General features: G+C 38.9%; 1 protein-coding gene across 1 annotated transcript in view; it reads right to left on the bottom strand.

The window, feature by feature from the left end:
- The window catches only part of LOC135531559 (trinucleotide repeat-containing gene 6A protein-like), a gene marked incomplete at its 5' end in the record, with an annotated part of 44,282 nt that extends 27,044 nt beyond the window's left edge, over positions 1-17,238 (bottom strand). Inside the window, 2 exon segments of the mRNA XM_064959568.1 lie at positions 15,629-15,761; positions 17,055-17,238. Coding sequence (XP_064815640.1) covers positions 15,629-15,761; positions 17,055-17,238 — 317 coding nt within the window.
- Between the last annotated feature and the right edge of the window lie 262 nt (positions 17,239-17,500).

Below are 17,500 nucleotides of genomic sequence, written 5' to 3'. Positions count from 1 at the left end.
TATTACCTGTAGACCAGTCAGTCAGTCAGCTCCTAAATAACTATTATTACCTGTAGATCAGTCAGTCAGTCAGCTCCTAAATAACTATTATTACCTGTAGATCAGTCAGTCAGTCACCTCCTAAATAACTATTATTACCTGTAGATCAGTCAGTCAGTCAGCTCCTAAATAACTATTATTACCTGTAGATCAGTCAGTCAGTCAGCTCCTAAATAACTATTATTACCTGTAGATCAGTCAGTCAGCCAGCTCCTAAATAACTATTATTACCTGTAGATCAGTCAGTCAGTCAGCTCCTAAATAACTATTATTACCTGTAGATCAGTCAGTCAGCTCCTAAATAACTATTATTACCTGTAGATCAGTCAGTCAGTCAGCTCCTAAATAACTATTATTACCTGTAGATCAGTCAGTCAGTCAGCTCCTAAATAACTATTATTACCTGTAGATCAGTCAGTCAGTCAGCTCCTAAATAACTATTATTACCTGTAGATCAGTCAGTCAGCTCCTAAATAACTATTATTACCTGTAGATCAGTCAGTCAGTCAGCTCCTAAATAACTATTATTACCTGTAGATCAGTCAGCTCCTAAATAACTATTATTACCTGTAGATCAGTCAGTCAGTCAGCTCCTAAATAACTATTATTACCTGTAGATCAGTCAGTCAGTCAGCTCCTAAATAACTATTATTACCTGTAGATCAGTCAGCCAGTCAGCTCCTAAATAACTATTATTACCTGTAGATCAGTCAGTCAGTCAGCTCCTAAATAACTATTATTACCTGTAGATCAGTCAGTCAGTCAGCTCCTAAATAACTATTATTACCTGTAGATCAGTCAGTCCGTCAGCTCCTAAATAACTATTATTACCTGTAGATCAGTCAGCCAGTCAGCTCCTAAATAACTATTATTACCTGTAGATCAGTCAGTCAGTCAGTCAGCTCCTAAATAACTATTATTACCTGTAGATCAGTTAGTCAGTCAGTCAGCTCCTAAATAACTATTATTACCTGTAGATCAGTCAGTCAGTCAGTCAGCTCCTAAATAACTATTATTACCTGTAGATCAGTCAGTCAGCTCCTAAATAACTATTATTACCTGTAGATCAGTCAGTCAGTCAGTCAGCTCCTAAATAACTATTATTACCTGTAGATCAGTCAGTCAGTCAGCTCCTAAATAACTAGTATTACCTGTAGATCAGTCAGTCAGCTCCTAAATAACTATTATTACCTGTAGATCAGTCAGTCAGTCAGCTCCTAAATAACTATTATTACCTGTAGATCAGTCAGTCAGTCAGCTCCTAAATAACTATTATTACCTGTAGATCAGTCAGTCAGTCAGCTCCTAAATAACTATTATTACCTGTAGATCAGTCAGTCAGCTCCTAAATAACTATTATTACCTGTAGATCAGTCAGTCAGTCGGCTCCTAAATAACTATTATTACCTGTAGATCAGTCAGTCAGTCAGCTCCTAAATAACTATTATTACCTGTAGATCAGTCAGTCAGTCAGCTCCTAAATAACTATTATTACCTGTAGATCAGTCAGTCAGCTCCTAAATAACTATTATTACCTGTAGATCAGTCAGTCAGTCGGCTCCTAAATAACTATTATTACCTGTAGATCAGTCAGTCAGTCGGCTCCTAAATAACTATTATTACCTGTAGATCAGTCAGTCAGCCAGCTCCTAAATAACTATTATTACCTGTAGATCAGTCAGTCAGTCAGCTCCTAAATAACTATTATTACCTGTAGATCAGTCAGTCAGTCAGCTCCTAAATAACTATTATTACCTGTAGATCAGTCAGTCAGTCAGCTCCTAAATAACTATTATTACCTGTAGATCAGTCAGTCAGTCAGCTCCTAAATAACTATTATTACCTGTAGATCAGTCAGTCAGTCAGCTCCTAAATAACTATTATTACCTGTAGATCAGTCAGTCAGTCAGCTCCTAAATAACTATTATTACCTGTAGATCAGTCAGTCAGTCAGTCGGCTCCTAAATAACTATTATTACCTGTAGATCAGTCAGTCAGTCAGTCAGCTCCTAAATAACTATTATTACCTGTAGATCAGTCAGTCAGCTCCTAAATAACTATTATTACCTGTAGATCAGTCAGTCAGTCAGTCAGCTCCTAAATAACTATTATTACCTGTAGATCAGTCAGTCAGTCAACTCCTAAATAACTATTATTACCTGTAGATCAGTCAGTCAGTCAGCTCCTAAATAACTATTATTACCTGTAGATCAGTCAGTCAGTCAGCTCCTAAATAACTATTATTACCTGTAGATCAGTCAGTCAGCTCCTAAATAACTATTATTACCTGTAGATCAGTCAGTCAGTCAGCTCCTAAATAACTATTATTACCTGTAGATCAGTCAGTCAGTCAGCTCCTAAATAAATATTATTACCTGTAGATCAGTCAGTCAGCTCCTAAATAACTATTATAACCTGTAGACCAGTCAGTCAGTCAGCTCCTAAATAACTATTATTACCTGTAGATCAGTCAGTCAGCTCCTAAATAACTATTATTACCTGTAGATCAGCCAGTCAGTCAGCTCCTAAATAACTATTATTACCTGTAGATCAGTCAGCTCCTAAATAACTATTATTACCTGTAGATCAGTCAGTCAGTCAGTCAGTCAGCTCCTAAATAACTATTATTACCTGTAGATCAGTCAGTCAGTCAGTCAGCTCCTAAATAACTATTATTACCTGTAGATCAGTCAGCTCCTAAATAACTATTATTACCTGTAGATCAGTCAGTCAGTCAGCTCCTAAATAACTATTATTACCTGTAGATCAGTCAGCTCCTAAATAACTATTATTACCTGTAGATCAGTCAGTCAGTCAGCTCCTAAATAACTATTATTACCTGTAGATCAGTCAGTCAGCTCCTAAATAACTATTATTACCTGTAGATCAGCCAGTCAGTCAGTCAGCTCCTAAATAACTATTATTACCTGTAGATCAGTCAGTCAGTCAGCTCCTAAATAACTATTATTACCTGTAGATCAGTCAGTCAGTCAGCTCCTAAATAACTATTATTACCTGTAGATCAGTCAGTCAGTCAGCTCCTAAATAACTATTATTACCTGTAGATCAGTCAGCTCCTAAATAACTATTATTACCTGTAGATCAGTCAGTCAGTCAGTCAGCTCCTAAATAACTATTATTACCTGTAGATCAGTCAGCTCCTAAATAACTATTATTACCTGTAGATCAGTCAGTCAGTCAGCTCCTAAATAACTATTATTACCTGTAGATCAGTCAGTCAGTCCTAAATAACTATTATTACCTGTAGATCAGTCAGTCAGTCAGCTCCTAAATAACTATTATTACCTGTAGATCAGTCAGTCAGTCAGCTCCTAAATAACTATTATTACCTGTAGATCAGTCAATCAGTCAGCTCCTAAATAACTATTATTACCTGTAGATCAGTCAGTCAGCTCCTAAATAACTATTATTACCTGTAGATCAGTCAGTCAGCTCCTAAATAACTATTATTACCTGTAGATCAGTCAGTCAGTCAGCTCCTAAATAACTATTATTACCTGTAGATCAGTCAGTCAGTCAGCTCCTAAATAACTATTATTACCTGTAGATCAGTCAGTCAGTCAGCTCCTAAATAACTATTATTACCTGTAGATCAGTCAGTCAGTCAGCTCCTAAATAACTATTATTACCTGTAGATCAGTCAGTCAGTCAGCTCCTAAATAACTATTATTACCTGTAGATCAGCCAGTCAGTCAGCTCCTAAATAACTATTATTACCTGTAGATCAGTCAGTCAGCTCCTAAATAACTATTATTACCTGTAGATCAGCCAGTCAGTCAGCTCCTAAATAACTATTATTACCTGTAGATCAGTCAGTCAGTCAGTCAGCTCCTAAATAACTATTATTACCTGTAGATCAGTCAGTCAGTCAGCTCCTAAATAACTATTATTACCTGTAGATCAGTCAGTCAGTCAGCTCCTAAATAACTATTATTACCTGTAGATCAGTCAGTCAGTCAGCTCCTAAATAACTATTATTACCTGTAGATCAGTCAGTCAGTCAGCTCCTAAATAACTATTATTACCTGTAGATCAGTCAGTCAGTCAGCTCCTAAATAACTATTATTACCTGTAGATCAGTCAGTCAGTCAGCTCCTAAATAACTATTATTACCTGTAGATCAGTCAGTCAGCTCCTAAATAACTATTATTACCTGTAGATCAGTCAGTCAGTCAGCTCCTAAATAACTATTATTACCTGTAGATCAGTCAGTCAGCTCCTAAATAACTATTATTACCTGTAGATCAGTCAGTCAGTCAGCTCCTAAATAACTATTATTACCTGTAGATCAGTCAGTCAGTCAGCTCCTAAATAACTATTATTACCTGTAGATCAGTCAGTCAGTCAGCTCCTAAATAACTATTATTACCTGTAGATCAGTCAGTCGGCTCCTAAATAACTATTATTACCTGTAGATCAGTCAGTCAGTCAGCTCCTAAATAACTATTATTACCTGTAGATCAGTCAGTCAGTCAGCTCCTAAATAACTATTATTACCTGTAGATCAGTCAGTCAGTCAGTCAGCTCCTAAATAACTATTATTACCTGTAGATCAGTCAGTCAGTCAGCTCCTAAATAACTATTATTACCTGTAGATCAGTCAGTCAGTCAGCTCCTAAATAACTATTATTACCTGTAGATCAGTCAGTCAGTCAGCTCCTAAATAACTATTATTACCTGTAGATCAGTCAGTCAGTCAGCTCCTAAATAACTATTATTACCTGTAGATCAGTCAGTCAGTCAGCTCCTAAATAACTATTATTACCTGTAGATCAGTCAGTCAGTCAGCTCCTAAATAACTATTATTACCTGTAGATCAGCCAGTCAGTCAGCTCCTAAATAACTATTATTACCTGCAGATCAGTCAGTCAGCTCCTAAATAACTATTATTACCTGTAGATCAGTCAGTCAGTCAGCTCCTAAATAACTATTATTACCTGTAGATCAGTCAGCTCCTAAATAACTATTATTACCTGTAGATCAGTCAGTCAGCTCCTAAATAACTATTATTACCTGTAGATCAGTCAGTCAGTCAGCTCCTAAATAACTATTATTACCTGTAGATCAGTCAGTCAGCTCCTAAATAACTATTATTACCTGTAGATCAGTCAGTCAGTCAGCTCCTAAATAACTATTATTACCTGTAGATCAGTCAGTCAGCTCCTAAATAACTATTATTACCTGTAGATCAGTCAGTCAGTCAGCTCCTAAATAACTATTATTACCTGTAGATCAGTCAGTCAGCTCCTAAATAACTATTATTACCTGTAGATCAGTCAGTCAGTCAGCTCCTAAATAACTATTATTACCTGTAGATCAGTCAGTCAGTCAGCTCCTAAATAACTATTATTACCTGTAGATCAGTCAGTCAGTCAGCTCCTAAATAACTATTATTACCTGTAGATCAGTCAGTCAGTCAGCACCTAAATAACTATTATTACCTGTAGATCAGTCAGTCAGTCAGCTCCTAAATAACTATTATTACCTGTAGATCAGTCAGTCAGTCAGCTCCTAAATAACTATTATTACCTGTAGATCAGTCAGTCAGTCAGCTCCTAAATAACTATTATTACCTGTAGATCAGTCAGTCAGTCAGCTCCTAAATAACTATTATTACCTGTAGATCAGTCAGTCAGTCAGCTCCTAAATAACTATTATTACCTGTAGATCAGTCAGTCAGTCAGCTCCTAAATAACTATTATTACCTGTAGATCAGTCAGTCAGTCAGCTCCTAAATAACTATTATTACCTGTAGATCAGTCAGTCAGTCAGCTCCTAAATAACTATTATTACCTGTAGATCAGTCAGTCAGTCAGCTCCTAAATAACTATTATTACCTGTAGATCAGTCAGTCAGTCAGCTCCTAAATAACTATTATTACCTGTAGATCAGTCAGCCAGTCAGCTCCTAAATAACTATTATTACCTGTAGATCAGTCAGTCAGTCAGCTCCTAAATAACTATTATTACCTGTAGATCAGTCAGTCAGTCAGCTCCTAAATAACTATTATTACCTGTAGATCAGTCAGTCCGTCAGCTCCTAAATAACTATTATTACCTGTAGATCAGTCAGCCAGTCAGCTCCTAAATAACTATTATTACCTGTAGATCAGTCAGTCAGTCAGCTCCTAAATAACTATTATTACCTGTAGATCAGTCAGTCAGTCAGTCAGCTCCTAAATAACTATTATTACCTGTAGATCAGTTAGTCAGTCAGTCAGCTCCTAAATAACTATTATTACCTGTAGATCAGTCAGTCAGTCAGTCAGCTCCTAAATAACTATTATTACCTGTAGATCAGTCAGTCAGCTCCTAAATAACTATTATTACCTGTAGATCAGTCAGTCAGTCAGTCAGCTCCTAAATAACTATTATTACCTGTAGATCAGTCAGTCAGTCAGCTCCTAAATAACTAGTATTACCTGTAGATCAGTCAGTCAGCTCCTAAATAACTAGTATTACCTGTAGATCAGTCAGTCAGTCAGCTCCTAAATAACTATTATTACCTGTAGATCAGTCAGTCAGTCAGCTCCTAAATAACTATTATTACCTGTAGATCAGTCAGTCAGTCAGCTCCTAAATAACTATTATTACCTGTAGATCAGTCAGTCAGCTCCTAAATAACTATTATTACCTGTAGATCAGTCAGTCAGTCGGCTCCTAAATAACTATTATTACCTGTAGATCAGTCAGTCAGTCAGCTCCTAAATAACTATTATTACCTGTAGATCAGTCAGTCAGTCAGCTCCTAAATAACTATTATTACCTGTAGATCAGTCAGTCAGCTCCTAAATAACTATTATTACCTGTAGATCAGTCAGTCAGTCGGCTCCTAAATAACTATTATTACCTGTAGATCAGTCAGTCAGTCGGCTCCTAAATAACTATTATTACCTGTAGATCAGTCAGTCAGTCAGCTCCTAAATAACTATTATTACCTGTAGATCAGCCAGTCAGCCAGCTCCTAAATAACTATTATTACCTGTAGATCAGTCAGTCAGTCAGCTCCTAAATAACTATTATTACCTGTAGATCAGTCAGTCAGCCAGCTCCTAAATAACTATTATTACCTGTAGATCAGTCAGTCAGTCAGCTCCTAAATAACTATTATTACCTGTAGATCAGTCAGTCAGTCAGCTCCTAAATAACTATTATTACCTGTAGATCAGTCAGTCAGTCAGCTCCTAAATAACTATTATTACCTGTAGATCAGTCAGTCAGTCAGCTCCTAAATAACTATTATTACCTGTAGATCAGTCAGTCAGTCAGCTCCTAAATAACTATTATTACCTGTAGATCAGTCAGTCAGTCAGCTCCTAAATAACTATTATTACCTGTAGATCAGTCAGTCAGTCAGTCGGCTCCTAAATAACTATTATTACCTGTAGATCAGTCAGTCAGTCAGCTCCTAAATAACTATTATTACCTGTAGATCAGTCAGTCAGCTCCTAAATAACTATTATTACCTGTAGATCAGTCAGTCAGTCAGTCAGCTCCTAAATAACTATTATTACCTGTAGATCAGTCAGTCAGTCAACTCCTAAATAACTATTATTACCTGTAGATCAGTCAGTCAGTCAGCTCCTAAATAACTATTATTACCTGTAGATCAGTCAGTCAGTCAGCTCCTAAATAACTATTATTACCTGTAGATCAGTCAGTCAGCTCCTAAATAACTATTATTACCTGTAGATCAGTCAGTCAGTCAGCTCCTAAATAACTATTATTACCTGTAGATCAGTCAGTCAGTCAGCTCCTAAATAAATATTATTACCTGTAGATCAGTCAGTCAGCTCCTAAATAACTATTATAACCTGTAGACCAGTCAGTCAGTCAGCTCCTAAATAACTATTATTACCTGTAGATCAGTCAGTCAGCTCCTAAATAACTATTATTACCTGTAGATCAGCCAGTCAGTCAGCTCCTAAATAACTATTATTACCTGTAGATCAGTCAGCTCCTAAATAACTATTATTACCTGTAGATCAGTCAGTCAGTCAGTCAGCTCCTAAATAACTATTATTACCTGTAGATCAGTCAGTCAGTCAGTCAGCTCCTAAATAACTATTATTACCTGTAGATCAGTCAGCTCCTAAATAACTATTATTACCTGTAGATCAGTCAGTCAGTCAGCTCCTAAATAACTATTATTACCTGTAGATCAGTCAGCTCCTAAATAACTATTATTACCTGTAGATCAGTCAGTCAGTCAGCTCCTAAATAACTATTATTACCTGTAGATCAGTCAGTCAGCTCCTAAATAACTATTATTACCTGTAGATCAGCCAGTCAGTCAGTCAGCTCCTAAATAACTATTATTACCTGTAGATCAGTCAGTCAGTCAGCTCCTAAATAACTATTATTACCTGTAGATCAGTCAGTCAGTCAGCTCCTAAATAACTATTATTACCTGTAGATCAGTCAGTCAGTCAGCTCCTAAATAACTATTATTACCTGTAGATCAGTCAGTCAGCTCCTAAATAACTATTATTACCTGTAGATCAGTCAGTCAGTCAGTCAGCTCCTAAATAACTATTATTACCTGTAGATCAGTCAGCTCCTAAATAACTATTATTACCTGTAGATCAGTCAGTCAGTCAGCTCCTAAATAACTATTATTACCTGTAGATCAGTCAGTCAGTCCTAAATAACTATTATTACCTGTAGATCAGTCAGTCAGTCAGCTCCTAAATAACTATTATTACCTGTAGATCAGTCAATCAGTCAGCTCCTAAATAACTATTATTACCTGTAGATCAGTCAGTCAGCTCCTAAATAACTATTATTACCTGTAGATCAGTCAGTCAGCTCCTAAATAACTATTATTACCTGTAGATCAGTCAGTCAGTCAGCTCCTAAATAACTATTATTACCTGTAGATCAGTCAGTCAGTCAGCTCCTAAATAACTATTATTACCTGTAGATCAGTCAGTCAGTCAGCTCCTAAATAACTATTATTACCTGTAGATCAGTCAGTCAGTCAGTCAGCTCCTAAATAACTATTATTACCTGTAGATCAGTCAGTCAGTCAGCTCCTAAATAACTATTATTACCTGTAGATCAGTCAGTCAGTCAGCTCCTAAATAACTATTATTACCTGTAGATCAGTCAGTCAGTCAGCTCCTAAATAACTATTATTACCTGTAGATCAGTCAGTCAGCTCCTAAATAACTATTATTACCTGTAGATCAGCCAGTCAGTCAGCTCCTAAATAACTATTATTACCTGTAGATCAGTCAGTCAGTCAGTCAGCTCCTAAATAACTATTATTACCTGTAGATCAGTCAGTCAGTCAGCTCCTAAATAACTATTATTACCTGTAGATCAGTCAGTCAGTCAGTCAGCTCCTAAATAACTATTATTACCTGTAGATCAGTCAGTCAGTCAGCTCCTAAATAACTATTATTACCTGTAGATCAGTCAGTCAGTCAGCTCCTAAATAACTATTATTACCTGTAGATCAGTCAGTCAGTCAGCTCCTAAATAACTATTATTACCTGTAGATCAGTCAGTCAGTCAGCTCCTAAATAACTATTATTACCTGTAGATCAGTCAGTCAGCTCCTAAATAACTATTATTACCTGTAGATCAGTCAGTCAGTCAGCTCCTAAATAACTATTATTACCTGTAGATCAGTCAGTCAGCTCCTAAATAACTATTATTACCTGTAGATCAGTCAGTCAGTCAGCTCCTAAATAACTATTATTACCTGTAGATCAGTCAGTCAGTCAGCTCCTAAATAACTATTATTACCTGTAGATCAGTCAGTCAGTCAGCTCCTAAATAACTATTATTACCTGTAGATCAGTCAGTCAGCTCCTAAATAACTATTATTACCTGTAGATCAGTCAGTCAGTCAGCTCCTAAATAACTATTATTACCTGTAGATCAGTCAGTCAGTCAGCTCCTAAATAACTATTATTACCTGTAGATCAGTCAGTCAGTCAGTCAGCTCCTAAATAACTATTATTACCTGTAGATCAGTCAGTCAGTCAGTCAGCTCCTAAATAACTATTATTACCTGTAGATCAGTCAGTCAGTCAGCTCCTAAATAACTATTATTACCTGTAGATCAGTCAGTCAGTCAGCTCCTAAATAACTATTATTACCTGTAGATCAGTCAGTCAGTCAGCTCCTAAATAACTATTATTACCTGTAGATCAGTCAGTCAGTCAGCTCCTAAATAACTATTATTACCTGTAGATCAGTCAGTCAGTCAGCTCCTAAATAACTATTATTACCTGTAGATCAGTCAGTCAGTCAGCTCCTAAATAACTATTATTACCTGTAGATCAGTCAGTCAGCTCCTAAATAACTATTATTACCTGTAGATCAGTCAGTCAGTCAGCTCCTAAATAACTATTATTACCTGTAGATCAGTCAGTCAGCTCCTAAATAACTATTATTACCTGTAGATCAGTCAGTCAGTCAGCTCCTAAATAACTATTATTACCTGTAGATCAGTCAGTCAGTCAGCTCCTAAATAACTATTATTACCTGTAGATCAGTCAGTCAGTCAGCTCCTAAATAACTATTATTACCTGTAGATCAGTCAGTCAGTCAGCTCCTAAATAACTATTATTACCTGTAGATCAGTCAGCTCCTAAATAACTATTATTACCTGTAGATCAGTCAGTCAGCTCCTAAATAACTATTATTACCTGTAGATCAGTCAGTCAGTCAGCTCCTAAATAACTATTATTACCTGTAGATCAGTCAGTCAGCTCCTAAATAACTATTATTACCTGTAGATCAGTCAGTCAGTCAGCTCCTAAATAACTATTATTACCTGTAGATCAGTCAGTCAGCTCCTAAATAACTATTATTACCTGTAGATCAGTCAGTCAGTCAGCTCCTAAATAACTATTATTACCTGTAGATCAGTCAGTCAGCTCCTAAATAACTATTATTACCTGTAGATCAGTCAGTCAGTCAGCTCCTAAATAACTATTATTACCTGTAGATCAGTCAGTCAGTCAGCTCCTAAATAACTATTATTACCTGTAGATCAGTCAGTCAGTCTCCTAAATAACTATTATTACCTGTAGATCAGTCAGTCAGTCAGCTCCTAAATAACTATTATTACCTGTAGATCAGTCAGTCAGTCAGCTCCTAAATAACTATTATTACCTGTAGATCAGTCAGTCAGTCAGCTCCTAAATAACTATTATTACCTGTAGAGCTCCTAAATAACTATTATTACCTGTAGATCATCAGTCAGTCAGCTCCTAAATAACTATTATTACCTGTAGATCAGTCAGTCAGTCAGCTCCTAAATAACTATTATTACCTGTAGATCAGTCAGTCAGCTCCTAAATAACTATTATTACCTGTAGATCAGTCAGTCAGTCAGCTCCTAAATAACTATTATTACCTGTAGATCAGTCAGTCAGTCAGCTCCTAAATAACTATTATTACCTGTAGATCAGTCAGTCAGTCAGCTCCTAAATAACTATTATTACCTGTAGATCAGTCAGTCAGTCAGCTCCTAAATAACTATTATTACCTAGATAGATCAGTCAGTCAGCTCCTAAATAACTATTATTACCTGTAGATCAGTCAGTCAGTCAGCTCCTAAATAACTATTATTACCTGTAGATCAGTCAGTCAGTCAGCTCCTAAATAACTATTATTACCTGTAGATCAGTCAGTCAGTCAGCTCCTAAATAACTATTATTACCTGTAGATCAGTCAGTCAGTCAGCTCCTAAATAACTATTATTACCTGTAGATCAGTCAGTCAGTCAGCTCCTAAATAACTATTATTACCTGTAGATCAGTCAGTCAGTCAGCTCCTAAATAACTATTATTACCTGTAGATCAGTCAGTCAGTCAGCTCCTAAATAACTATTATTACCTGTAGATCAGTCAGTCAGTCAGCTCCTAAATAACTATTATTACCTGTAGATCAGTCAGTCAGTCAGCTCCTAAATAACTATTATTACCTGTAGATCAGTCAGTCAGTCAGCTCCTAAATAACTATTATTACCTGTAGATCAGTCAGTCAGCTCCTAAATAACTATTATTACCTGTAGATCAGTCAGTCAGTCAGCTCCTAAATAACTATTATTACCTGTAGATCAGTCAGTCAGTCAGCTCCTAAATAACTATTATTACCTGTAGATCAGCCAGTCAGTCAGTCAGCTCCTAAATAACTATTATTACCTGTAGATCAGTCAGTCAGCTCCTAAATAACTATTATTACCTGTAGATCAAAGCTCCTAAATAACTATTATTACCTGTAGATCAGTCAGTCAGTCAGCTCCTAAATAACTATTATTACCTGTAGATCAGTCAGTCAGTCAGCTCCTAAATAACTATTATTACCTGTAGATCAGTCAGTCAGTCAGCTCCTAAATAACTATTATTACCTGTAGATCAGTCAGTCAGTCAGCTCCTAAATAACTATTATTACCTGTAGATCAGTCAGTCAGTCAGCTCCTAAATAACTATTATTACCTGTAGATCAGTCAGTCAGTCAGCTCCTAAATAACTATTATTACCTGTAGATCAGTCAGTCAGTCAGCTCCTAAATAACTATTATTACCTGTAGATCAGTCAGTCAGTCAGCTCCTAAATAACTATTATTACCTGTAGATCAGTCAGTCAGTCAGCTCCTAAATAACTATTATTACCTGTAGATCAGTCAGTCAGTCAGCTCCTAAATAACTATTATTACCTGTAGATCAGTCAGTCAGTCAGCTCCTAAATAACTATTATTACCTGTAGATCAGTCAGTCAGTCAGCTCCTAAATAACTATTATTACCTGTAGATCAGTCAGTCAGTCAGCTCCTAAATAACTATTATTACCTGTAGATCAGTCAGTCAGTCAGCTCCTAAATAACTATTATTACCTGTAGATCATCAGTCAGTCAGCTCCTAAATAACTATTATTACCTGTAGATCAGTCAGTCAGTCAGCTCCTAAATAACTATTATTACCTGTAGATCAGTCAGTCAGTCAGCTCCTAAATAACTATTATTACCTGTAGATCAGTCAGTCAGTCAGTCAGCTCCTAAATAACTATTATTACCTGTAGATCAGTCAGTCAGTCAGCTCCTAAATAACTATTATTACCTGTAGATCAGTCAGTCAGTCAGTCAGCTCCTAAATAACTATTATTACCTGTAGATCATCAGTCAGTCAGCTCCTAAATAACTATTATTACCTGTAGATCAGTCAGTCAGTCAGCTCCTAAATAACTATTATTACCTGTAGATCAGTCAGTCAATCAGCTCCTAAATAACTATTATTACCTGTAGATCAGTCAGTCAGTCAGCTCCTAAATAACTATTATTACCTGTAGATCAGTCAGTCAGTCAGCTACTAAATAACTATTATTACCTGTAGATCAGTCAGTCAGTCAGCTCCTAAATAACTATTATTACCTGTAGATCAGTCAGCCAGCTCCTAAATAACTATTATTACCTGTAGATCAGTCAGTCAGCTCCTAAATAACTATTATTACCTGTAGATCAGTCAGTCAGTCAGCTCCTAAATAACTATTATTACCTGTAGATCAGTCAGTCAGTCAGCTCCTAAATAACTATTATTACCTGTAGATCAGTCAGTCAGTCAGCTCCTAAATAACTATTATTACCTGTAGATCAGTCAGTCAGTCAGCTCCTAAATAACTATTATTACCTGTAGATCAGTCAGTCAGTCAGCTCCTAAATAACTATTATTACCTGTAGATCAGTCAGTCAGTCAGCTCCTAAATAACTATTATTACCTGTAGATCAGTCAGTCAGTCAGCTCCTAAATAACTATTATTACCTGTAGATCAGCCAGTCAGTTAGCTCCTAAATAACTATTATTACCTGTAGATCAGTCAGTCAGTCAACTCCTAAATAACTATTATTACCTGTAGATCAGTCAGTCAGTCAGCTCCTAAATAACTATTATTACCTGTAGATCAGTCAGTCAGTCAGCTCCTAAATAACTATTATTACCTGTAGATCAGTCAGTCAGTCAGCTCCTAAATAACTATTATTACCTGTAGATCAGTCAGTCAGTCAGCTCCTAAATAACTATTATTACCTGTAGATCAGTCAGTCAGTCAGCTCCTAAATAACTATTATTACCTGTAGATCAGTCAGTCAGTCAGCTCCTAAATAACTATTATTACCTGTAGATCAGTCAGTCAGTCAGCTCCTAAATAACTATTATTACCTGTAGATCAGCCAGTCAGTCAGCTCCTAAATAACTATTATTACCTGTAGATCAGTCAGTCAGTCAGCTCCTAAATAACTATTATTACCTGTAGATCAGTCAGTCAGTCAGCTCCTAAATAACTATTATTACCTGTAGATCAGTCAGTCAGTCAGCTCCTAAATAACTATTATTACCTGTAGATCAGTCAGTCAGTCAGTGCTCAGTGACAGAAAAATGTATTCTCTCCAATGCGGATAGACACACTGAGAGACGTACCAGGCCACACACACAGAGACGTACCGGGCCACACACAGAGACGTACCGGGCCACACACAGAGACGTACCAGGCCACACACAGAGACGTACCAGGCCACACACAGAGACGTACCAGGCCACACACAGAGACGTACCAGGCCACACACAGAGACGTACCAGGCCACACACAGAGACGTACCAGGCCACACACAGAGACGTACCAGGCTTGTGCTCCAGAGGGGAGTTAACGGACACACACACAGAGACGTACCAGGCCACACACACAGAGACGTACCAGGCCACACACACAGAGACGTACCAGGCCACACACACAGAGACGTACCAGGCCACACACACAGAGACGTACCAGGCCACACACACAGAGACGTACCAGGCCACACACAGAGACGTACCAGGCCACACACACAGAGACGTACCAGGCCACACACACAGAGACGTACCAGGCACACACACAGAGACGTACCAGGCCACACACACAGAGACGTACCTGGCCACACACACAGAGAAGTACCTGGCCACACACAGAGACGTACCGGGCCACACACAGAGACGTACCGGGCCACACACACAGAGACGTGCTACGTAGACACCGGGCCACACACACAGAACCCGGGCCACACACAGAGATACCGGGCCACACACAGAGACGTACCGGGCCACACACAGAGACGTACCGGGCCACACACAGAGACGTACCGGGCCACACACAGAGACGTACCGGGCCACACACAGAGACGTACCGGGCCACACACAGAGACGTACCGGGCCACACACAGAGACGTACCGGGCCACACACAGAGACGTACCGGGCCACACACAGAGACAGGCCCACACGGGCCCACACAGAGACGTACCGGGCCACACACAGAGACGTACCGGGCCACACACAGAGACGTACCGGGCCACACACAGAGACGTACCGGGCCACACACAGAGACAGGATAAAACCTGGGCCACACACAGAGGATAAAACCGGGCCACACACAGAGACGTACCGGGCCACACACAGAGACGTACCGGGCCACACACAGAGACATACCGGGCCACACACAGAGACGTACCGGGCCACACACAGAGACGTACCAGGCCACACACAGAGACGTACCAGGCCACACACAGAGACGTACCAGGCCACACACAGAGACGTACCAGGCTTGTGCTCCAGAGGGGAATTAACGGACACGTCCAAGGCCGTCCACTTCTTCAGGCGAGACTGAGGCTCCTTAACACCAGACCCCGTGTCAAGGCCGACATTCAGGTTAGAGTTCAAGCCTGGAGAAGACCAGAGTATTGTAGTATTTCAGATACACACAGACAGAACTACGTAGACACCAGGATAAAACACTGTCTAGAACTACGTAGACACCAGGATAAAACACTGACTAGAACTACGTAGACACCAGGATAAAACACTGTCTAGAACTACGTAGACACCAGGATAAAACACTGTCTAGAACTACAGAACTACGTAGACACCAGGATAAAACACTGTCTAGAACTACAGAACTACGTAGACACCAGGATAAAACACTGTCTAGAACTACAGAACTACGTAGACACCAGGATAAAACACTGTCTAGAACTACAGAACTACGTAGACACCAGGATAAAACACTGTCTAGAACTACGTAGACAACAGGATAAAACACTGTCTAGAACTACAGAACTACGTAGAAACCAGGATAGAACACTGTCTAGAACTACAGAACTACGTAGACACCAGGATAAAACACTGTCTAGAACTACGTAGACACCAGGATAAAACACTGACTAGAACTACGTAGACACCAGGATAAAACACTGTCTAGAACTACGTAGACACCAGGATAAAACACTGTCTAGAACTACGTAGACACCAGGATAAAACACTGTCTAGAACTACAGAACTACGTAGACACCAGGATAAAACACTGTCTAGAACTACAGAACTACGTAGACACCAGGATAAAACACTGTCTAGAACTACAGAACTACGTAGACACCAGGATAAAACACTGTCTAGAACTACAGAACTACGTAGACACCAGGATAAAACACTGTCTAGAACTACGTAGACACCAGGATAAAACACTGTCTAGAACTACGTAGACACCAGGATAAAACACTGTCTAGAACTACGTAGACACCAGGATAAAACACTGTCTAGAACTACAGAACTACGTAGACACCAGGATAAAACACTGTCTAGAACTACAGAACTACGTAGACACCAGGATAAAACACTGTCTAGAACTACGTAGACACCAGGATAAAACACTGTCTAGAACTACAGAACTACGTAGACACCAGGATAAAACACTGTCTAGAACTACAGTGAGACATCTTGATGGACAGGACACCCCCTGGACAGGACACTAGTCTATCTCCTGTTTCTGTAGTGAGACAGCTTGATGTACAGTACACCCCCTGGACAGGACACTAGTCTATCTCCTGTTTCTGTAGTGAGACAGCTTGATGTACCAGGACACCCCCTGGACAGGACACTAGTCTATCACAACAGGCCCCCTGGGTGTGAGGGCCCTACTAAATGATCAGATATTTCCTTCAGGCATCATGAAGGCCTACCTAAAGGGAAGTTGGTAAAGGAGCCCATGTGGTTGGGCTCCTTCTGCAGCTCAGATGCATTCTGGGGCATGTAGTTGTCCATGTAGGACTTGAGGGGCTGGTGGGCGGGGTTCTGCTTCAAGAGGGAGTGGTCGAGGTGTTGCGGAGGCTGCATCATCGACTGGGACGAGCCAATTGGACGGTCCTGCACACAGAGAAGGGAGGGGTTAGACGGCGGCACAGACAGACTGTACTATAGACTAGTATCGGAAAATAACCAAGTTTGTGTATAACAGACAACACAGACACAGAGAGACAGACAGACAGTCAGACAGACAACACCGAGAGAGACAGACAGACGAGAGACAGACGAAGACAGACAACAGACAGAGAGACAGACAGAGACAGACAACACCCAGAAAGACAGACAACACCGAGAGACAGACAGAAAGACAGACAACACCGAG

This window comes from Oncorhynchus masou, unplaced genomic scaffold (genome assembly GCF_036934945.1).
Source record: "Oncorhynchus masou masou isolate Uvic2021 unplaced genomic scaffold, UVic_Omas_1.1 unplaced_scaffold_1644, whole genome shotgun sequence".
In the NCBI taxonomy this organism is placed as follows: domain Eukaryota; kingdom Metazoa; phylum Chordata; class Actinopteri; order Salmoniformes; family Salmonidae; genus Oncorhynchus; species Oncorhynchus masou.
The sequence above is the reverse complement of the archived record's forward strand: the minus strand, read 5'-3'. Positions and strand labels throughout refer to the sequence as shown.